The 24,705-nt window shown below is 41.6% G+C and overlaps 1 protein-coding gene across 1 annotated transcript; it reads right to left on the reverse strand.

Annotated features, from left to right (window-relative positions):
* Nucleotides 1-617: 617 nt before the first annotated feature.
* tmprss7 (transmembrane serine protease 7) lies at nt 618-24,304 on the reverse strand. The gene is made up of 17 exons (XM_076290868.1): nt 24,109-24,304; nt 22,272-22,402; nt 22,074-22,141; nt 21,661-21,854; nt 21,172-21,207; nt 20,647-20,875; nt 19,921-20,045; nt 18,924-19,036; nt 18,127-18,233; nt 17,605-17,741; nt 15,671-15,778; nt 15,361-15,468; nt 14,718-14,834; nt 9,555-9,792; nt 6,957-7,225; nt 3,527-3,663; nt 618-883 (listed from the first exon to the last, which is right to left on the reverse strand). The coding sequence occupies exons 1-17, from the start codon at nt 24,269-24,271 to the stop codon at nt 722-724; spliced, it is 2,442 nt and encodes an 813-aa protein (XP_076146983.1). The 5' UTR covers nt 24,272-24,304; the 3' UTR covers nt 618-721.
* Between the last annotated feature and the right edge of the window lie 401 nt (nt 24,305-24,705).

Genomic DNA, 24,705 nt, shown 5'->3' on the forward strand with positions numbered 1-24,705 from the left:
GTGCTAATACATTCAGGTAAAAAAAAAATTAGCTAACGAGCGATACAAGTGTCTATTGTTAAGGTTTACAAGAAATACTTAGGTCATCAATGATACAAACTATTAATTTAATATTATGACCTCCCACTCCCGTTATTGGGTTACAAAACAGTGGACCTTATATCCCTGAAGAGAACTTTACAAATAATTGGTTTGGCCTGTGTAGCCTACAAGGTCATTGATATGTTCAGTTAAAATGTATCATTTTCATCTGAATAGATTCTTTTTTAACCAAACCACACTTCTTTAACGTGAAACATGACAAGAGCTCAGGTCAGTAAAGTAAAAAGTGGAGTCACTCACATGCTTCCAGTTTTTCATCCATGTCCTTTCATCTAGATGGACTTCTTATCAGCCTATCGCAAGGTGATATCTGAATTTCAGATCCAATCTTGCCATGACATTGGATACAGCAGGTCAGGGTTATATATGAAAGCTCTGGTATGAACAGAATGCTGTGATTGACATCCAAAAAGAAGAGAGGAGAATGGAGGCCATGGAGTAACTCAAGATATGCTTTATTGTCAATGCTTTGCTGCTTAATAACAGGAGGGAAAGATACATGAGCAGGTGCTTTTAAGAGCCTAATGACCATATATTGTCAGCGGATGCCATTTTGGAGGGGTGTAGAGTCAATGGCGAACTCTGATTGGCCGATTGGTTGACATGTCTGTGACTGAGATCAGTGTATGTGATTCTGGATCCAGTCGGTGAACTTGGCCACCCTGGTGTAGACGCCAGGCAGGTTGGGGCGGCCACATCCCGCACCCCAGCTCACGATCCCTGTCAGGAACCAGCGGCCCCCGGCCTGGGACCGGCACACCAGTGGACCCCCAGAGTCCCCCTGAAGGTAACACAGGACACACAGAGACAAGAGGGCAATCATATGAACTTTAAATACATTGGTGGTTACATTGGCTTCAGATTTGTAGTTTGCAGTTTTGCTGTGGGTATATTGTGGGTATATTGTGGGTAGCCTGAACAACCAATCGAATTACACTGCTCCTTTCCATACTCCTCAAGCATGTGTTTTGATTGGCTGCAACCGATTTTGACTCGATCCAAGTTACTATGCTTGTGTCCCATTTACAGAGCCAAACATCAGAGAGGACAGTGACGAGCGCACACAAATCAGAGGACAGTGACGAGCACTGAAGTAAATTTTAAGAAATAGTGCATGGGAATCACAGACTCCACAGATCCCCAGGGGATGATGGATTTACAAATTACGGGAACATGGGCACAAACATGGGCATCATCGATAATTACACTTATACATAAAGAAGGAAAAGATGCCTCAGAATGTGCATCCTATAGACCTATATCACTACTTAATACTGATCATAAGATAATTTCTTCAATCCTGTCCAATAGATTAAAAGACACCATTACAGATATAAAAACAGCGGACCAGTGTGGATTTATACCAGGAAGAATATTGGCCGATAACATTAGGTGAATTCTAAATGTATTAAATCACGCACAATTAGAAAAAACAGACCTCTTTTTATTGACTTTGGATGCAGAAAAAGCTTTTGGCTTAGTAAATTGGACCTTTATGTTTGAGACAATGAGGAGCTTTGGCTTAAATGAGAGATTCTGTCAATGGATACAAGCTCTGTATAGTAAACCTGTTTCCAAAGTAAAAGCAAATGGTATGCTATCGAGAACATTTAGTATCCAAAGAGGCACCAGACAAGGTGATCCTCTTTTCCCACTTTTGTTTGCTATTTACATTGAAGTTTTAGCAGTAGCGATAAGACAAAATCTAGACATTAGAGGAGTAGAGATTGGGAAGGAATTACATAAACTGGCACTATATGCAGATGATATAGTTATTTATTTATTTGGATGAAAAATCCATTACATACTTGATGAATGTAATTAAGGACTATGTACCTTGGTATATATATATATATTAGTAAAAACTTAGAAGATTTATATAAAAATAATTATTGCAAGTTGGAAAAGAAAATAAGACAGGATTTAAAAAGATGGATATTAATCCCTAATGGAGTATATAGTAAAGTGGAAACAATTAGAATGATGGTCCTCCCACAACTCCTCTTTTTATTTCAGGCATTACCAGTTACCCTACCAGAGTCTTTTTTTAATTCTTGGAACAAGATTACAGCTAATTTTATTTGGAATGGCAGAAAACACAAGAGTTAAATACAAATCACTAACTCAAGCAAAAGAAAAAGGAGGTTTGGGAGCCCCAAACTTCTAAACTAATCTAAACACTGGAAGGAATATGCCTGGAAAATAAGCCAAAGATATTTTATTACTCCAGATAGATGTAAAACAAACACAGCAATAGAGGGAACAAGCTGCTGGAGAGGATGTGGTGAGAAAAAAGCAAATCAGACGCACATATTTTTCACTTGCTCAGTAATTCCGGTGTTCTGGCAAAAGGTAATGAGTGATATTAAATACATACTGGAAATTACAGCACCACTCACACCTGGAAGTATTTGGGGCTTTAATACAAACCTTAAGAACAATGCTAAGGACAGATACATATTTAAAATGTTAAGTTTAACGGCACTGAAGCAAGTGACCAGACTTTGGAAACAAGCCAAACCCCCAGATGATCAAGCATGGTACAAGACAATAGAACAAACATTGGAAATGGAAAAACTCACTCTAACAGTTAGAAATCAAATAGAAAAATGGAATACACTGTATCCAGAGCATATAGTTAGGAGAATAACCAAACTTTCTAATAGGTGCATACTGTAGATGGATACACGCACGCACGCACGCACACACACAGCCGTGGCCTACTGGTTAGCGCTTCGGACTTGTTACCGGAGGGTTGCCGGTTCGAACCCCGACCAGTAGGCACGGCTGAAGTGCCCTTGAGCAAGGCACCTAACCCCTCACTGCTCCCCGAGCGCCGCTGTTGTTGCAGGCAGCTCACTGCGCAGGGATTAGGGTGTGCTTCACCTCACTTGTGTGTTCACTGTGTGCTGAGCTTGTTTCACTAATTCACGGATTGGGATAAATGCAAACCAAATGGGACCAAATTTCCCTCACGGGATCAAAAGAGTATATACAGTATACTCTTACTGTATACTTACTATACACACACACGCACGCACACATACACAGTGGAACTGCCCCCCCCCTTTTTTTTGTTTTGTTTTTTTGTTATGTTGCTGTCTTACTTGTCGTTTTCTGTGTCTCTTATACATGCATGTATGTATGTATGTGTATGTATGTATGGGTATATATATATGTATATGTGTGTGTATGTATGTATATGTGTGTGTTTGTATGTATGTGTGTGTGTATGTACTGTATATGTATGTACCCCATTTGTTTGTTCCTGTCATGTAATGTGTTCCCCCTGGTGTCTATCTTAAATGTTAATAGGGGGGGGGGAAATGTAGTATGGTAAAGAAGGTAATGTTAACTGAACTTGACACTAAGAAAAGTACTACAATAAAGTAATTAAAAAAAAAAACAGTGAGTTCGCACTCACCCTGCAGGCGTCCTGTTCTCCAGAGGGCACCCCGGCACACAGCATCCGCGGCGACACCGGGCCATACCTCCGCTTGCACTCACTCTGGCTCAGGATGCCAACCTCGGCCTTCTGCAGCACGGCCGGCAACACTTTATCTGGGCACGGAAAAGGCCAAGCTTCAGTTAGCTCGCTTTTTTGCATGCGTCCTTTCACTGCTTCCCTTTTTTTCCCCCACCACCACTTTTCTTTTTTCCCCCTCCATCCTTTCTCCCGATTTAAATGCTGCACTCTTTCAGCTGAAGTTCAGAAAACAGCTAGAGTTACAACTTCCATCTCGGAGAACAGAACGCGCAAGCATCCGCACTCTTGCTTTTGACCAAATTCCTCAATCCTGGGTCAGCTGCAGTGCCTCTCATGAGTTTCGGTTATAAGCTTACAGATGCTCAATCACATGCATTACCCCATACACTTACTATTTCATACATGATTAAAGGCAAAGTCTGTGATTCTGATGAAAGGATGTTGACATTTGAGCTCAAGAGCGCCAATCACATGGCACACCACCTCTCCATGCTTCATGAAGTAACATTTTCATTGTCTGGAATTGTTTATAGCTTTGTCTGAGCCCCTTTGTTTGTTTTCTATTTACAAAGTATGGACTGTGTGTATGACCTTACAGCAGTAAAAACAAAACTGACAAAAAAATGCATTTCCATGAGCTACTATAATGAATGTTACATTAAAATTACCTCACTGACCAAAATTTTCAGGGTAGCTGCACAGCATTCTACTGTAGATTATTTTACATTTTATAGAATGGGAAACGAATAAATGGGCATTGAAAAACAAAGTAGGGTTAACCACAACCACTAAAGCAAGCAGTAATGGAAAAGGCTGATAACCAAATAAGCAAACCAATGCTGCGTGGAAACATATTTGTATTAATCTATTTTGGCAAGGACATTTTTAACAGCTACAACACAATTTCATTATATTCCAGAAACTCCATGGCCCGTGGGAACCCTTCCCATTACCCAACAAGGACATAACCCCATACACGTTTAGTCAAACACTTCTGCCTTCAGCGGCCAACAGGACAAGCTCTGCAGACAGTTCAGCAGTATTTAAACTCTCAGGGGACTGGACCAATGATGCATCCATTGTCCATGGCAGTACAGTCATCCTTCTTTCTTAGAAAGAGATGAGTCGCAGGGGAGTACTTATCTTGTTAGTCAGCTTGTACTTGTTTGTGGGGGTGTGTGTGTGCCTGGTGACTCTGTGTACAATATCCCACGGCTACATCCCAACACTAGTTACAAAACTGATGCAGACCTCTTCTTGGTCTACAGAATTTTTGAAAGTTGGAAACTTTCCATGAGAATTAACGAGAATATACAGAAATTAACAGGAATAAACGGTAATTAATAGGAATAAACTGGGAATTTTTAATATGGCAAGTTAGTCTATAACAGGGAAATTAAATGTAGTGGACAAAACCACATCGTGCAGCATAATAATAGTTAAAAAACATGATTTAATGCAATTTCAGTCAAATTTCTACCCTAGACATAAAGGAAACCTATGGTGCGTTCATGTGAACAGGAAAAAAAATTCCCAGTGAAAACGTCATCTCATGTGGGAATAACTGGTGTGAAACTGGGGGAAGTTTGCAAACAGAGTTGCCCACTTATGGGCTTGTCGTCACTTTTGTCCTCATTCAAATGGGTGTACGTCATTTCGCATAAGCTCTACAGGACGATTAATAACCATTATGCTCATATTGCCTTTCTGATTAAGCTTGACAATTTTATAAATAATCATAATCTATGAAGTTTGGGGTGTTATGTTGTGTCATTATTTGTTATATATTTTTTATTTGTTTTACCATTTTCTGGGATTCTGACTGGACAAAGTGATAGTCAATGTTCCAACCAATCAGATTTTGTTGTTGAGTGGCGTGGTGTATCTTGGGCAGTTCAGTGGTTTCAGTGTTGCTAGCTTAGCACGCTAGTAAACCATAGGCAGAGAAGGGGATTCCAGCTAGCATGCTAGCTAGCTTTGTATGCTAAGCGAAAATCATATTGCTTATTACGAAACAAAATGTTAATGTTTGTATATGAAACAGTTTGTATGAATTACCCAAAATTCTCAGTTAATTCCCATAAATTCTTTTAATTCCATGAAAGTTTCCAATTTGGGATATTTCCAAAATTCCACAGCTTAACTTACCATGGAAAGTTTCCGAAAATCTGGAAAATGTCCACCCCTTTGCATCCCTATCCCCCTACCCCCATCCCATTCACTTTCATCAGAACACCATCTCCCTGACCAACATCCCCCCCCCCCCCCACACACACACACACAGTAACAATACACAGTATTGACAGTATCAACAAAGTAACAATAGTTAGTTGAGTTTTGGAATGACATTTTTTCTAAAATTATTTATTTTTAGTATGGCTTTGGATTGGCGGTCATCACTTCGCCTGTCTCTTGGATGAGGGGAGTGCTTCCTAAAATATCTATAAGTATAAGTACAGTATATATGTAGCCTAGAAATCTAGACGCACCCTAGCGGCAGCAAATTACATTTGCTTCCAGGGCTAGTCTAGCAACTCTCCGTTGGCTTGTGACCTACAAAAATTAAACTTCTATCAGGCCAATCAAATCGTGTATAGAGTCGTTAGGCGGGCTTAACATAATGATTGATGGCAGAGATGCAACGGTTTGGCTTGAATTCCCTGCTACTTGAAAACAAAGAAGATGGATGTTGCTGTTGGCCAACAGTGTGACACGAGTTAAGCTTTTTTTTAAGTTGGCAAAAGTTTGAACTAGCCAACTAGCTCCGCTGGTGGGAAAACGCATGGGACTCATAGCGCTGTCCTATTGCGTGCAGAGGGAATTTGAAAGACAACCGATTATCCTGCTCCTCGGACTGAGCACTGCGAACGGTGAGTGCCCAGACCCTACATTTTAATGTGGGTCTGGCTCGTCAGGCTAGTATACTCTTTTGATCCCGTGAGGGAAATTTGGTCTCTGCATTTATCCCAATCCGTGAACAGTGAACACACAGTGAGGTGAAGCAGTGAGCTGCCTGCAACAACAGCGGCACTCAGGGAGCAGTGAGGGGTTAGGTGCCTTGCTCAAGGGCACTTCAGACGTGCCTACTGGTCAGGGTTCGAACCGGCAACCCTCCGGTTCCAAGTCCGAAGCACTAATCAGTAGGCCATGGCTGCCCTATATGGATGTAAACGAATAAATGTAAATAAATAAATTAATGTTTATGTGTAAATATAAATGTTAATGATTAAAGGAATAAATGTACCATGTAAATATAAATGTCAATGATTAAAGGAATAAATGAATACAAAAGATTACATAACTAAAAGCACGCAAATGAGTTCATGTGCATGTATATAATGTGAATCTAACAGTGAGGAGCGCTGACCTTCCTCAGAGCGGTACCCCCAGCCAGTGACCCAGCAGCGCTGCTGGTCGCTGACAGCTTGCGAGGGAGCAGGCAGGCAGGCGGGCTGGATGAGGTTGCCAAGCGACATGGGCCATGGCTTGCGCAGCTGCAGCAGGGCGATGTCATAGTCGAAGTTTTGTGCGTTGTAGTACTCGTGCACCACGATGCGACGCACGTCCGCCACGTGCTTGGCACTGCCCTGGCTCAGCATGCCCATGTGGGCCGCCCACTGGCGCGGGTCAGAGAGCCTGTGGGGTTCAAAGGGTCAGGGGTCAAGGGTCAGACGTAAACATCTTGTCCCTTATTATGATGGTAACAGGAAATTGAAATCAAAACCCATATAAATAGGACACTGTATGCCATGAAAGCAATGATACTACTGTACAATAATGTACATGAAGGATAAGATATGTCACTCTCAGTATTTACATGTAGATTCCTGTCACAGTTTCATCCATACCTACACACAGATTTACATGATGTTATTTGGACATTTTAAAAGAGTGTGCTGCGCTACACATATCAACATTTGTGCTGCTACAGCAGTGGTTCTCAAAAGTGTGGGGCAGGCCCGACTAGTGGGGAATAGAGACATGACAGGTGGGGAGCGAAGAATAGGAGGACATTTGTTTTTTAGTGCCTATCTTTAATAATGCATTTCTTTTTTTACAAGGAAGATCATAGTTTCAAAACAAAATAGCCACACACAAACATAGGGGTCATAAACATACCGACATACCGTAAAACTTCAAATAATAGCCGAGTCCCAAATGGACGCCTGTATCTTTTAAACATCTGGCGTGGCTACAGGTTTGGGTTAAAGGCTCCAGTAGAGGCCTGGTCTGTTTTTTAGTTCTGGGTTGTATTAAAACCCGTCAGATCGACTGTTTAAAGCCCGTTGCAGAAAGAACTGAACAGCTTAATTACATCTTGCGGAAAAGAACTGAACAGCTTAATTACATCGCGTTCCATTTAGAACGTCTTATTTTGATTTTACAAACAGCGGCGGCATCTCACTGTCAATGCGTGTCGTAGTTTTACATCTACTGGAGATCTTCTTGTCTTAATTATGATCGCGTTCCATTTAGAACGTCTTATTGGGTGTGAATTCGCACGTCGCAAAGCATTCACCATGTCTAGTCACATTTGCAAGGTTTTAGAATGTTGCATCAAGTTGCTGGTTAATAGAATGTTGCAGCTCATCTTGTTGCGAATCATTGGTGTGATTTGGGCTTGAGTATGGTGCAGACTGTGCACGCTAACGTTATGATTAGATGGCATTAAAAGACTGCTGTGGGGAAAAGCTAGAGTTCCAAATTCTATAACTTTTTTCAATATGAGCTATGCCTATATGTCCGACTTCGTCATCGCTCAATTCATCCCTTGTGTTTAAAATTTGCGGATAGGCCTATGGTAAGCTTGTTTTTATGCTGGCAACAAAACAAAAGGGTTCGCAAACGTTATTCTTTATTCTAAATGCGTACTGCCATGGCGATAAAGAGAAAGAATTAGGCTATGATTTGAAATGTAAGCCGACTGTTGTCAAATTTGCCAAATAAAATACGGGAGAAAGCATATGGTTCATGTTCTCTCATGCTGTTTCATTCGTGCTGAAAAGGAGGGAGAATGCAACATTACGCACATTCCATTTTTGCATAAATAATTACTGAATGGTTTTGGTCAGGGCTGATAATGCAACTGCATTTGACAAAGGACGATATAGGCTAGGTTGCTAGTGACAAAATATATGCTTTCAGTGTGATACGATCTCTTTGTAAATTACGTTTGATTAAAAAGTGTTTAATCTGTTCTGGCTATCCCCGCTATTTGGATCTTACTGTATCTCACTCAATGAACATCTCAACACTAAATGCATGATGATCCGTAATTGTCAGCCTAGTCATATAGGTAGACATTCAGTGTGTTTGAAATAATTAATTTTCCATCTTTGCAGAGGAAAAGCTTTGTGTAAAGGGAATTAAAGGCCTGTCTCATATAGACGCCTGTCTCTAATACTAGCCGGTGCAGTTTGGCGATTTGGGAAAATAAAAGCCCGGGCTATTATTTGGAGTTTTACGGTATAAATTAAAACATCATCAGATCCAGAAGACCTAGACGGGAAATGTAAGATGGAACCAAAATGCAAAAATAATATTTGAATGTTACCATTTTGCCGGAGTGATGGGGTCAGGTGGAGCTTGAAAATTCAGTGGGGAATTAATCATCTTCGTAAGTTGGTATATGGTTAAAGGACTCATTACGGGGCGAATGAAGGCTCTCACGCCCGCCCCTACTGCCTGTAGGAAGAATATCCCACTTGTAAGTTCGGTGTATCCTACCCGGCGACCGAAGCAGGATCAGTTTACAGCACAGAGGCAGGCTAACGAAACGCTAGAGATTGTTGCAAACGTGTGTATAATGGCAGATCCGGCGAATAAGCAGCGAAAACCCTTGGCGGAAGACGCAAAGAAAAGGAAAAGAGCTTCAGAGCGAGCGAGGGGGAGTTTCGTAGAGAAAAAGCATCAGGCTTGCCTGGTGTCCCTTTAAAGGTCACCCTCGGGTTACACTCCAGCTCACCTCTCCCTGCTGAAGCAGTGCGCCGCTGACAGTAGCCAATCAGAAGAGATGACGGACGCTCCACAGTACAGGTGACCGGAGAAGTGGAGGCTAACTTGCCATGGCCATTCTCCCTCCAATGCATTGACACCTCCTACCACACGTCCCATTGGACGATCTTGTCCTGAGACTCCACCCATATCGTCAGAAATGGATGCTGTGTCTGCCACTCTCTTCCCCAGAGACGGCTGACCACATGCTGCAAAGGGTGAAATATCACAACATGTTATTGCGGCAGAGAGGATTGAACGGATCTTTGATTGTGGCGTCCATGGGATCCATTAAAATACAAAGGATTTGAGTCGATCTTCATCTATTCTGTATTAGATGTAGTCATAATTCAAGAGTAACTATACATACAAACACACAAAGGCCTCATGCTTGTAGTCAGACCATTCCTAAACATCTACACAGAAAAATGAATATGCAATATGAATAGGACAGCAGAATGGACAACAGTTAAGACTGTTTAATTTTTCATGTTTGTGGGCCAGGTTTTTTTTTTTTTACTTACACTACCAGTCAAAAGTTTGGGGTCACTTAAAAAGGTCCACTCCCCTCCATTATAGACATAATTGCAAAAGGGTTCTTGACTGTTGTAGAAAGAAATGGCTGATGTTTAATGCAATATTTACATTGCCCATTATCAGCAACCATTCATCCAATGTTCCAAAGGCACATTCTGTTTACTAATCTGATATCATTTTAAAAGGCTAAGTGAGAAAACATTGGAGAACCCTTTTGCAATTATGTAAGCACATGTCATCTGAAAACTGCTGCCCTGATTTAAAAACAATGCAACTGCTCTCAGCTGGTATTCTGTCTATAATGGAGTGGAATGGAAATTTCTAAGTGATCCAAACATTTGAAAGATAGTGTACATTAAGTCCTGTGCTGATGTTTATATTGATATATATTATATTGATATATATTTTTATGTCTTTATATCTTACTCTGCATACCACCTTAAAGGGACACCAGGCAACGTTTTCGTGTTAATTACTCATCTTCGTAAGTCGGTATATGGTTAAATGACTCATTACAGGGCGAATGAAAACTCTCTCGCCCGCCCCTACTGCCTGTAGGAAGAATATCCCGCTTGCAAGTTCAGTGTATCGTACCCGCCGACCGAAGTAGGATCAGTTTACATCCTGCATCCACAGCACAGAGGCAGGCTAAAGAAACGCTAGTGATTGTTGCGATTGTTGCAAGCGAAAACCCTTGACGGAAGATACATACAAAGAAAAGGAAAAGAGCTTCAGACCGAGCGAGGGGGAGTTTCGTAGAGAAAAAGCATCAGGCTTGCCTGGTGTCCCTTTAACAACTGATTCAGTATTAGTCATTGGCCCAGTCATTGTCTATTTGTGGAAGTATGATTGTCCTTAAATGACTTTCAGTGATTGAGACACCACAGTTTCTTGATAATGGTTATGACAGACAGGGCCACACCCGATGAATCCACACAAATTAAAAGGTCTGTGTGTGTGTGTGTGTGAGAGAGCGAGAGTATATGTTACACACAGCAGGCTGAGTGATCAAAGCCCAGGCTTGTTTCCAGTGTCCTTACAGAAAATCACCCCAAACACAGATTGCAATTACTGTCAGGGATAACAGGGCAGCCAGGCAACAACAACATAGCAATTACTGCCCACTCAATTAAGGAGATGGTCAAATAACATGCGTATAAAAGAACAGGTTCACTTTAAGGTTGGGTCTTTAGCTGTGTGGCCTTTGGGTTCAATCAAAACAGTATGGTTTAGGAGGGCTCAGTTAAATGCCTACTGGTTACAAGACTAAGACAAATGACATAATTGTAGTGTAATTAGAGTTAATTGACAGGAAAAGCCCAGCTAAGTTTATTGTTCTGGGTGAGATACATTCTCATGTCTGTGGCTTAGGCTGGTTTTTAAAATACTTTCATAGATAACAAATAATAGTTATCATCATTGGTGGATGGCCTCTTTGCTAAAAGTGGTGCACAAACATGAGCTCACTCAACATAACCCAGTCAAGTCATCTTGTTGTCTTGTTATCTGAGTTATGTGAATTTCTAGTGTCAAGTTCATGTGTGATACATTTACAAATAACTAAAAAATAGTTCTGTTTACTATGCATGCTTTCATAAAAAAAAAGTGCACAGAATCTGGCTGCAATTTTAAATACAGAACAGTTCATTATGACAAATGTTGGAACAATAGTTGAGCAACAGAAGAGTGCGGTGGGTGTGGCGGAGTAGTGGTAATGTCATCATGTTGACAACCGGTCAACCTGGGTTCCACTCACAAACCAGCCGTTGCGAGTCTGTGTTGCTTTGGATAAAAGCATCTGCTAAATATCAGTTTAACTTTAACTTTATCTTTAGTGTGAAGCCATGCTGCCATGCTTTTTACAGAGGCCATAGTGGAGCAGCTGTAGTGACTCCACCTGAGAAACAATCAGACCTGTGTTCCAAACCTGAACTCAACATCAGAGTACCTGTCGCCACCTGAGAAACTATCAGACCTGTGTTCCAAACCTGAACTCAACATCAGAGTACCTGTCGCCACCTGAGAAACTATCAGACCTGTGTTCCAAACCTGAACTCAACATCAGAGTACCTGTCGCCACCTGAGAAACTATCAGACCTGTGTTCCAAACCTGAACTCAACATCAGAGTACCTGTCGCCACCTGAGAAACTATCAGACCTGTGTTCCAACATAAGACCTGTGTTCTGTTGGTAAAAATATTATATACCAAAGTGGAATATGCTCCAGTCACGAAGAAGTACAAATCAAGATGCAAGGTTTAATTAGGCTGTATACAGGAGAGATGCACACCCGTAGCACAGCGTACTCCAGAATATGCGTCTCTGACTTGACACAGAATTATCCAGGGTTTAAGTACCCAACAGTAAAGAATAGATAATCATACAGTGACTGTGGCAAAGCCAGGAGACATTAAGTCTACCTTAATCAATGACGAAAAGGACTGTTGACGCAGAATAGACAACAACAAGTGATATCCACTCTGGCGCCTTACATTATCATGTTTAAAAGAAGTCATGATGCAGAGTCATGATGCAGACGTAGAATCATACTTTTAACCACATACTGAATATTGGGCCCAATGCTGCACATTAAAGCAACATATTAAAGTATTGGACATAATGTTCAATTCCATTTTCTCTCAGTTCCAACATCAGACCTGTGTTCCAAACCTGAACTCAACATCAGAGTACCTGTCTCCACCTGAGAAACTATCAGACCTGTCTTCCAAACCTGTGTTCCAACATCAGACCTGTGTTCCAAACCTGTGTTCCAACATCAGACCTGTGTTCCAAACCTGAACTCAACATTAAGGGCCCTATTTTAATGGTCTAAAACGGAAGTGTCTTTGCGCAAAACGCAATTCACTTTGTGGGCGGATCTCGGGCGCTGATGCTATTTTACCGGCGGGATATTAGACTGTTGCGCCCGACGCAAATCTAAAATGGGGTTGTCTGAAGTAGCTACATTAATCATGGGTGTGGTTTGGGCGTAACGTGCAATAAACCAATCAGAGCGTCATCTCACATTCCCTTTAACAACAGGCACGCTTGTTCCATAGCTGATTGCTATTATGGTGGCGTATTTGCCAGGCGCAGCCAGGAGCGTTCACAGCGCTATAATCACTGTTCAGTTGGGAACAGTTAGCTATTGATTTTTCATCTTGACAAAATGTAATACAGAATTGTCACAAAGACATACTTTCCGATGTTTTGGGATCATTCTCACTGAATCACGAGGTTATGAATGCATGGTGATATATTTGCAATGTACAATGTAATCTAACATTACCTCTCTATAGACAATGCATATCTTCTGTCAGTTAATCTCTTCTCTCCCGTGCTGCCGCTGGGGCATTTGGGTTAAATGGCATCGGCATGCAGTTCAACATCACGTCTCCTTAAGTCCTCTAACATTTCCTAATTTATGTCATCAACACATCAGTGATTCGTGAAAATGTGTACGCTAGATTTATGCCTATTTTTTCACATGGACACCACACTGATTTCCCTCGAGTGGTAATATTTTTCTTTGAAATTATGTATGGTTTACAGAAATGGGAACTACATTGTATAGATGAGAGGAGCTAAGTGTGCGTTGCGCAGCACAGGCGGCCAAGCAAGGGCTTCGTTTAAGTTGACCTAACTTTCAACTCTGCACAGTATCCCATTAACTGCGTGACAGTAGACTATTTACAATATTTTCTGTAAAGCAGTTTGTAAACACGTTATCATCAACTTAATTCACGCACAATATTTATTTGAGCAGGAGAGAGAATAACAATGAATGGATGCAGCAACTACAGAAATTGTACAGAAATTGTAACCATACTTGCTGCTTTCTTGTACTATCTGTTGCTGGTTAACAGCACATGAAAAGCTGATTTAAGCTAATTCACTAACTCAAGACTTCAAGGCCATCATGGATATAAAACGTTTTTTGAAAATAACGAATGGATGGAGGGAACATATCAAAGCTTGGAGTTATTTCAGATGGGCTACAACAAGGTAGGCAAAATTATGGTGCTTAAAACCTTACACAACGGTAAATTGGAACAAAACTAAAAGTAACTTTAGCCTTTATAGGGCTGTAGCCTATAAAGTTGTCCAGATTAATAGGTCGTAATTAGGCGTTGTTGTTAAGATATTGCATGTAGATGTTGTACTATATAGGCTACTAAATATTTAGGTCACCAATGCACTAACAAAACCGGGAAATGGACAAATATTATCAAGGCTTTGAATGTTTCCGTCTGTGCACGGGGGTGTCTGTAGATTGGTGTGCAACGCATTCATTCATGCAGGCCTGTGGTCACGCATGCGCCCTTAAAATAGCATCTGCAATTTCGCCACAGACTTTAGACCAGGGAGTTCCTGGTCTGTGGCGGAATTGTTTTCTGAAACTGCAAAATATCAACAGTGAACGTTTGCGCCGGAATACGCCCCGTCTTTTCGCTGAATTCCCTAATTTACAGGCATGTACCTGTGGAGGGAAAATTCCAATATGCGCTGACTGCAAAATAGGAAAGACAAACGCGCGAGTATAGAAAGTCAATTGCGCCGGGACGGAAGATAGAGCAGTCACATGATTTATACTCACCACAGTCCTTCTCATCACTGAGGTCTTGGCAGTCAGGGACTCCATCACACCTAGCGTTCCTCTTCAGGATGCAGGTGTCACTTGCACACCTGTAGCTGATGTCCGAGCAGCGAGTCTCTAAAGAAAAAAAAAATTACATTGTTACAGGACATTTCGTATTCCAGCACAAAACATTAAAAAAAAATAGAGTATATGTGTTGTGTATACTGATATAGAAAGCAACGGAGAAGTTGAGATACAGGGAGTGAAAGAGAGGTTGAGATACAGGGAGTGAGAGAGGTTGAGATACAGGGGTAGAGAGAGGTTGAGATACAGGTGGAGAGAGACATTGAGATACAGGGAGTGAGAGAGGTTGAGATACAGGGAGTGAGAGAGGTTGAGATACAGGTGTAGAGAGACGTTGAGATACAGGGAGTGAGAGAGGTTGAGATACAGGGGTAGAGAGAGGTTGAGATACAGGGAGTGAGAGAGACATTGAGATACAGGGGTAGAGAGAGGTTGAGATACAGGTTTAGAGAGAGGTTAAGATACAGGGAGTGAGAGAGCCGTTGGTAGAGAGAGGTTGAGATACAGGGGGTAAGAGAGGTTGAGATACAGGGAGAGAGATAGAGAGAGCAGAGTGAGAAGACCTGTGCTCACACACCTCTAGTGCAGTTGGTTTCATCTCGTCCATTTGAGCAGTCACTCTCACCGTTACACACATAGATGGGATGCAGAGGGCTGATGCCTCCACAGTTCTTAGTGGGACTCGCTGGAAGGTAAAGCATCACCATCAACATTAAGAACACTTCCCTAACTCACCGCTCACATTCTAATAGATAAGTTCACATAAACTTAATTCAGTCCTTTTGGTTTATATACAGTAGCTGTGTTCAAGTGGTGTATTGCTGTGAAGCTGTGTCTAACTGAAGTGTTGCTGTAGTCTGAGCGAAGCCAAGAGCTGATGCACGTACAGCAGAAGACTTCATCGCTCTCATCCTCACAGTCGTCCATGCCATCACAGCGTCGGCTCTTTTCAACACAGAGGCCAGTGGAGCAGAGAAAGTGTTCATCAGGACAGGCTGAGACACACACACATGCCGCACACACACACACACACACACACATGCCGCACACACACACACACACACACACATGCCGCAGACACACACACACACACACACATGCCGCACACACACACACACATGCCGCACACACACACACACACACACATGCCGCACACACACACACACACACACATGCCGCACACACACACACACACACACACACACACACACACACACACACACACACACGCACACACACATACACGCACACACACATACACGCACACACACACACAAGGCGCGCACACACACACACACACATGCCGCAGACACACACACACACACACACACACACACACACACACACATACACGCACACACACATACACGCACACACACACACAAGGCGCGCACACACACATACACACACACACACAGACCGCACACACACACACACATATACACACACGGAGACAGAGAGAGAGACAGACAGACAAACAGAGATACCCAAATCACTGTCTTGGTTAATTCAGTTTTTCTGTAGTATCATCACTTCAATGTTGACTTGAATGTTGAGTTTCAGCATCAAACTCTTTTCCCCTCTTACAGTATAGACGCATAGTCCGTACATTTTCTCCAGCTATGAACACTATCACCATCAGCCCTCATGTTTACAAGTGCTTATTCTTTACCAAAATGAAACACCTCTGTTTTTGCTCTGTGATTTAAGTAGTAGATTGGTTTGTAATCTTGACATCTAATAATTCATAAACAGATGAATTACTTGTAATCAAATTCCAGTGCTACTTGTTTCAGGTAATCAACTACAATTATAGTCTAACAGCTGTATTGTCAGTGTGATTAATGTAGCATGCGTAATTTCACCACAATAAAGCACACCATCAATGGGGATATGCTGAAATTAATTGGCTGCAAACTGTTTAGGACAATTTAATAGGATGAATTACCGATAATGTGTGTGGATGTCTGGTTTTAAGAGCATACGCTGTCATGTGGGAGTCTGACTGTCAGACCTTTGTCTCTGTGTGTGTGTGTGTGTGTGTGTGTGTGTGTCTGTAGCATATTTTGATTATTAGAGATGTGTATGTTTAGCTATGAGAGTGTACACTGGTGTGCAATGGTGTAGTCTAGTTAGCTGTAGTGGGTAAACTGTGATCAACCCAAAATGTTAATATGTATCCTTGCTTATTTTAAGTGTGTATACTGAGATGGTGATGCTTTTTAAGTACAGTAGGTATACTGCGTAGTCCTACGTGTCATGTAGACTACACCCCTGCTGGTGTGTATGTTTAGCTGTGAGAGTGTACTGTACACTGGTGTGTATGTTTAGTTGTGAGAGTGCGCGTTGATGCATATGTTTAGCTGTGAGAGTGTGCGTTGATGTGTATGTTTAGTTGTGAGAGTGCGCGTTGATGCGTATGTTTAGCTGTGAGAGTGCGCGTTGATGTGTATGTTTAGCTGTGAGAGTGTACACTGGTGTGTATGTTTAGCTGTGAGAGTGCGTGTTGATGCGTATGTTTAGCTGTGAGAGTGCGCGTTGATGTGTATGTTTAGCTGTGAGAGTGCGCGTTGATGCGTATGTTTAGTTGTGAGAGTGCGCATTGATGCGTATGTTTAGCTGTGAGAGTGCGCGTTGATGTGTATGTTTAGCTGTGAGAGTGTACACTGGTGTGTATGTTTAGCTGTGAGAGTGCGCGTTGATGCGTATGTTTAGCTGTGAGAGTGCGCGTTGATGCGTATGTTTAGCTGTGAGAGTGCGCGTTGATGCGTATGTTTAGTTGTGAGAGTGCGCATTGATGCGTATATTTAGCTGTGAGTACGTTGGCTGATGTTGAAGCTGCTGTAGGTGGCTGTAAACGGCATATATGAGGTCCGAGAGCTGCAGAGGAACACCACCTCTGGATTCTGGTCAGGTATGCGGAAGACTGTGGAGTGACCGATGTACCTTCCACAGTATCTGAGTCAGGGAAAACAACAAATAAACAAGCATATCTAGATACCACCTCTCAGATCAACAAATTAGATACCTTAAAAACGAACATATCTGACATTATACAAAAGGAACACAGATACACATGTTTGTTAAGAATCATAAAGGTGGTGTAACTGGGTTCCTTTTGTACACTAACACACTTAAGCAGAGGATTTTCTATTTTCTTAAAGGAATATAATGCCATTGCTCTGGTGTGATTTTAGCAAGCTTGTGTACAGACCTCAGATACAAGTAAAAATAATTGTATTATATATTATATCATATTAAATACTACATTATACAAGTAAATATACAAATATAATACATATGCATATGTACTCAATAAATAATAATAATAGAAAACACTTACATTATTTCATTGACTTTCCACCAGCCATGTTCACAAGCATTCAGGTCTTTAAGTTTCAACATGTAGTTCTGGAATGTTAAGGCCACCCCTAGACCAGCATGAGGGGCCTGAATCACAACCATACTTTAATATAGGTATAAATCATACAATAATAAGGCCTATGAAATATTATGCAATAGAACTCAGTCACAGTGTACTGTATGCTATCTGTGCCCTGTAATCCATAGGAATCACTGTACTTAAGCAACTTAGTATCTTTAACTACAAATAGATATAAAGGTTTTAAAACCTTTTTAAAGAGAAACTATGCAGTTTTGGCCATTTTTTTTGCTGTTTTCTCGCTTTTTGCTCGCAGGTTTTTCTGCAGAGCTCCCCCTACAGCCTCAGAGTATATGATTTACGACACTCCTCAATCGGAGTTACAATCGTTACAATCGTTACTTCCAGACATTGAGGCCGCCGGCCCGCCGGTCCAAAGTTGCAAGGGTGGTTTTTCCGCTCACAGCCGCTAGGGGGAAGCAAGACGGCCACTATTCAACCCGAAAAAAGTCATATAACCATACCAATGACTCCGAAGCTGTTAAGTTAAGGTAAATTAAGCTAAAAAACATGCATAGTTCCCCTTTAAAAGAGGATTTTGTGCATATTATTCCTTTGTCTACATTTCAATGTTGTTGCTTTTTTATCTTCCTTCTCTGCATTTCCTGACTAATCCGATGTTCTTGTCATTGTATGTTTTTTTTTTATTGTGAACATTGCTTAAGTAATAATTTGCTGCCCCTGGCGAGGACAATTACCTGAAACCTCCAGGTGCAAGAGCACTGTGGGGGCAGGAGGCTGGGGTAGAATGGACTGGTTAACTGCCCCCTGGGGCCGGCATCCAAAGAGGTCTTAATCACATGTAGACACTCTATGGGGGATGTACACATGCATGTGTATCAGACACACACACATACAGTATCTGCAATAGGTTTTTAGATACACACTAGTCACAGTCCAGCGTGCGCGCGCGCACACACACACACACACACACACACACACACACACACACACACACACACTCACTCACTCACTCAAACACGTTGACAGAAAACAATTCTTATTGCATTGCATGTAAATGCAATGGACTATTATCGCTGTTCTTCTTAATATTATTGTTATTCTTCTTCCGGCCAAATTTGACGTTCAAAGGCTCTAAAACCACTGAACCGTTCAACGTCATTCAACCACTCCTACAAAGGTCTTGTAACGGAGATTTGTTCTATGTTTTTTCACATTTGTGAACTTTATACTTTTTTAGATATTTATGATAAAAGATCAAGAAATTCTCATAGAGTAAACATTGACCACCGTGGCGGCAACTTTTAGCATTATGACGTGACCTGCAGCTGAAAACAATCAACAGCTGAACGCGAGCTACTAGGCCTACTACCACTGGAGCTGTGAATCTTCTGAACGTCTTCGCCTGCTGTGCCGTGGTCACTTTATTTGCTCGTAAAACTCTCATTCAGAGGCACATTTCTCTAATTACAGACAAGGTAAGTGTTCCGGTTTTTGGTATTGGAGTCATTTATGTCGTCAAATATTATGTTATGTAACGTTAAGTTGTATGAAATGATGGGTCACAAATAGCTAAACTAACGTTATAACGTTAGGTCACGTTAACGTTAAGTCTACATGTATGTAATCTGAATAATCATACTGTAAGTAATGTTATACACAACAGTTTTTACATTTACATGCAATGGTAATTCCCTGGAATTACATTTTCTAGTTCTTATTCATGTCACTCACTTTGTTCATTGATGGCTTCAAAGTGCCCAAAGAAGCTGTTTGTGCCCTGAGTCATTTTGAAGAAGAGCAGCATGGCGTTGGAGGTGGACACCATGGACACAGAGTGGGACACTGACTCGCACGCCCTGCCGGCCAAAAGTGACCGATTAAGTATTTACAAAGGACAAGACAGCCTTGTCCTGACACACTTAAACTTAAGATCACCGTCTGGATTTGCCTTAAAGTAGTGCCTGTCAAAGTCAAGGCCTTAGACTTCAAGACATGAGATTCTGTTCGGTTTGGTTCCTCTATGTGCTATGTGTTGGCAAACATCAGAGAATTATGTCTTAGTAATATTATTACACATTTAAACAAAGTTTAAAATATAGATATCCATTTAAAGGAAAAATCTGGCCATTTTTCACGTAGATCTGTGTTTCTCAAGGTCACTGAGTACTGTCGGTACGAGAAAGTTGTTGTGGCCAACACCGAGAGCAGCAAGGCAGCTACAGTTCTACACTCTGGGGGTATGATTTTAAACATGTCCCCAGAGTGTAGCACTGTGACTGCCTGGCTGTTCTATCTGTTGCCTGCTGCAACTTGAGCTAGGTAGCACCAATAGTTTTAGTACTCGGTGACATTCTAATTTATCTCCTGTATAACTCACTTGATTATCACTTCTCATTGATTTAATATATTCTCATTCTAAGTGCACTCTTCTTATCCTAAACTCTCATCGCAACTCACTGGTGAAGAATCCTTCCTCTCATGGGCAGCAGGGCGTCGTAGACGGTGAGCGAGTCACTCATGCAGTTGCTGGGCTCGATGTGGAAGGACTTGATGGTGAGACGGATGAGGGTCCCCGGGGCAGAGGTCAGCTTCATGTGACAGCTCACGCCCCCCCAGGAGGAGAACACCTTCAGGGGGACCATCACCTCCGGTAGGATGGCGTACATCTTATCCGCACACTGGGAGGCTGGAAAAGAGGAGAAGAAGGCTATGCGTCATATGTGTCACAGCTTATCCTAACTGCATGCCGGCGTCCTGACTGCGGCGTAGCATGGAGTGCTCTCTCGTCCACACTGGGCCCGTTAAACATGCTGTTCTATTGCGTCATATTTCACGTTCAAAGGAGCAGAACAACACAATTGGATATCCTAGGTTAGGAAAGACCAAGTTTACTGATTTGTCATCCTATAGCTATGGCAGACTACTTAGCAAATCAATAATCAAGTGATTCATTTGAGCCGTTCATGTAGCAAAGGCCCTCACCAGTAGAAGTTCCTGTGAATTCAGACCGATGAGCAGCTGTGAAAACAAAACAGAGAACAACAGCTTAATCCAAGTACGGGAAACTGGCCCTCAGTGTTGATATTACAACATTAACATGCAACCACCGAGTCATTTCCGGATTCCAGAGGTGGAAAAGTCCAGCTTCAGAAAGTAAAAGTCCTACCACATATCTATACCAACCATTCACTTAAACCAGCTGATTCTAATTAGCACAACTCTTCAGCCAGGTAGAAGAGCAGCTAATTAGTGAGATCACTTGTGTTAAGTGCACAGGTAGAACCAATACATGGTTGGATTTTTACTTTCGACTTTTCCACCTCTGCCCGATTCCCACCCCATCTGTCTCTCCCACTTGCTCCCTGTCATTCTTCACTGTCCTATCTGATAAAAAGGCAAAACAGCCCAAAAATAATTTAAAAAGGAGTGACAACCCCACCCCCCATCCCCTCCCCCTAAATAAACACGTACCGTTTACCAGGATGGAGTCGATGTCCACGGGCAGTCCGAGCAGGAAGCCGATGGAGGAACGGTTCTTGAGGCTGGTGAGGACAGAGTCCCGGAGGATGGCACCCACACACTCCTCACACATCGTGGAGGACTTCAGGTGGGGCCCCACAAACACCATCCAGAAATGCACCAGAACCCCGCCTCTGTTGTCGTTACTGTCAGGGAAAAGGAGGAACAATATCAAACATGGACTACATCGCTCACTGTACTTCCAATAAGACTGATTACTGTAGTAAACCCAGTCTAATAGGTCTGCTCTGGGCATATTTACACTTGTCTAGGTACTGAACTGAATTTTGTGAGGATGAGTGGTTTCACTGGTGCTAGTACCTCAGATTAATTGATTGGAGAAAAACTGATAGCTCACTGCTTACCTCAGATCGGATATAACAGTCTGTCTGTAGAGTCTGGATACTGAAGATGTTTTGTACACATTGCTGACCTTCAAAAGAAAGTGTACAGTGATGAGTGCTTGATGATTAGAGCCACTGACACACATGGTAGTACAACATTCAATCAATTCAAAGAGAGAGAAAGAACAATACTTATCAATCAAACTGTTGTACACTTACAACATGTTGTATCCTGGTTGCCATGGACACAAACTCATGAGAGTCTGCTTGCCGGTACTCTGGGATGAACTCTACATTGGCAACTCGGAACATTCCAGCAAAATAAACTCCACCGTTGCCCTCCCTGCGAACTGAGAGACCCAGAACCACTCTATGTATAAGAAAGCTGCTATGTTCATAAAATACAGGTTGTCTTAGACTAAATCAAATGTAAAGTGACATTAATGATTTCCTTAAAAATAACGTATGAAATCCAGTTTAATTGGCCATTTCAGTTCATCAACCCTGGGCATTAATAGACCCCTCATCACTAACACATACAGTAGGGCTTTTAAATGGCAGAAGTGCATCTACAGTATCAACAAGCAAAGATCTTGTGCCTGAACCATAGCTATTGTGTGGCTTGTAGGAGGGTTGAGCTGACTCATCAGTGTTGACTTTACTAAATTAGCTTTAGCTTGCACCTTGCCTAAATTAGGGTCCATAAATATGTAATTACAGTGCATGAAAATTCTTAGCTTTATTATTCTTCTTCTAACGCAGCTAATGCAGCTTCAACCGTTTAACGTAGAAACTTCATTCAAACTATGTTACGTAGGTCTTACTTAGGACATGTGGGCTTTGTATTTTTCATCTTTGTAACTTTTATACTTTTTAAACTATTAATAAAAAACTATTCCAAATTTCCCCATAGACATGGGCTGATGACATCACAATGGGCCAATTAACTTGATTTGCACCTGTATCAACTTCCAGCTGCTCAACTAAGCCCCATCAAAGAGCCAGTTAAACTGATTGATTGAGGCTACGTTTATTCACCTTATTCCGCGCGCAAACATGGGGGCGCTAGCTTTGGCCACATTGTCTCCGAACTTCCGATTGAGCAGTACATCCATTGCGATACATTGAGATAGCAGAGCTCTATCGAGATGACTGGCATCATATATTATGGGTCATCCTAAAGTTAGGAACGTTTATTTAGGATTTTGGTGACTTAAGACATTTCTGTTATACAGCTTTCCTATCTGAAGTTAGGAAAAAAACTGACTTTGGAGCGGCTGTTCTGTAAGTTAGCCTCTCTATCCTCTTCTGCCGTGTTATCCCAATGAAGCTAACTAGACGTAGCTAGCCGACCGGAAGTTTAAAGACAACGTGGAATTTAAAAAAATGGGCGGGGCTGAATAAGGTGAATACGGTGACGATGAAAAGAGAAGACGCAGAAGTGGCGTTTCATCTTTTTATTTAATTTTTTAAGGTTTCTCATTTAGCCTGCCCTTTACATGGGGTTCATGGAGGCGTAGGCTATTTCAAATTTAAAGCTAGCCAGCTATTTAACTGTTCAGTCATTCCAACTATATTAAACCTCATCTACCGAGTTCAGTCATTCTAACTATATTAAACCTCATCTACCTAGCAAATAATTTAACCTTTTAAACTATCACCCTATTTAACTGTTCATTCCAACTATATTAAACCTCATCTACTTAGTTCAGTCATTCCAACTATATTAAACCTCATCATGTTGGTTGCCAATTAGCACATCATCTGTTTTAACAATATATTTCACACAATATGTTTTGCATTTTCATGCACTGGTAATTCCCTGGAATTGCGTTTTCTAGTTGACTACTGTCCTCAATATTCAGGACTAGGCCTACTACATAGAATGATAATATGGCTTTCTCAAACACTAAACTGATTTCTCTAAATACATGAAGAGATTCACCACATCACTGAAGGTGACATAGGCCTACTATGATGTATAATGTCACCATAGGCCTACTTGTTATGGATGAATTGTGGTATGGTATAAGGCAGGCCTTACAGTTGTACTTACATATGAACACCCACAGGAGAGACCACATGATGACCACAACCACTAACACCACAACAGTAATGAGAATGGCCATGTTCTGGAGGGTCCAGATGGAGTTGAGCTTCCTTGCCCTCTCTTCCCGCCGTCGGAGTCTTTCGTACCTCCGGCATAGCTTCTCGAGCATGGCATCCACAGTCGCTATTTCTACCGACACATCTGCAACCTGATACCCGAATAAATGTATAGATTTTAATAGGTCTTTTGTAAGAGAATTGTAGCCTTGTCAAAACTATAGGCTTTATCAACTGGTCAACAGTATATCATATCAGTATGATTGGTGGCATCAAGAACCATTTAAGTGACTATTAATCAATTCATCCAGCTACTGAATAAGCTGAAGCCATTAGATGGGTGGTGGTAAATTAAAGACGTAGGCTACTGTATTCTGTTATCTACTCATATCATTGCAGTATTACATTCCATCATCTTATCCAAATAGGTCAAAAACAGAATTTTATGCCAACAAAAATACTGGTCTAGATTACTTTTATGTAGCCTATGTTCACTGTCTATACTAGGACTGTGAACTGTGATGGAGACCCTCACAAACCATTTTTC

Source organism: Alosa pseudoharengus, unplaced genomic scaffold (assembly GCF_046254945.1).
Source record: "Alosa pseudoharengus isolate Yale_2024_CS ecotype anadromous, Long Island Sound unplaced genomic scaffold, YU_APseudo_1.1 YU_APseudo_1.1_scf_18, whole genome shotgun sequence".
Lineage (NCBI taxonomy): Eukaryota > Metazoa > Chordata > Actinopteri > Clupeiformes > Clupeidae > Alosa > Alosa pseudoharengus.

What these genes read in the sequence shown, in the direction of transcription:
- tmprss7 (XM_076290868.1), bottom strand. Translation starts at nt 24,271, where the DNA reads ATGCTCGAGAAGCTATGCCGGAGGTACGAAAGACTCCGACGGCGGGAA. An exon ending in AGAGGAAGGATTCTTCACCA is followed by an intron (nt 20,046 to 20,646) that starts GTGAGTTGCGAT and finishes TTTGGCCGGCAG; the next exon opens with GGCGTGCGAGTCAGTGTCCC. An exon ending in GAGCGATGAAGTCTTCTGCT is followed by an intron (nt 15,469 to 15,670) that starts GTACGTGCATCA and finishes TTTACCTTCCAG; the next exon opens with CGAGTCCCACTAAGAACTGT.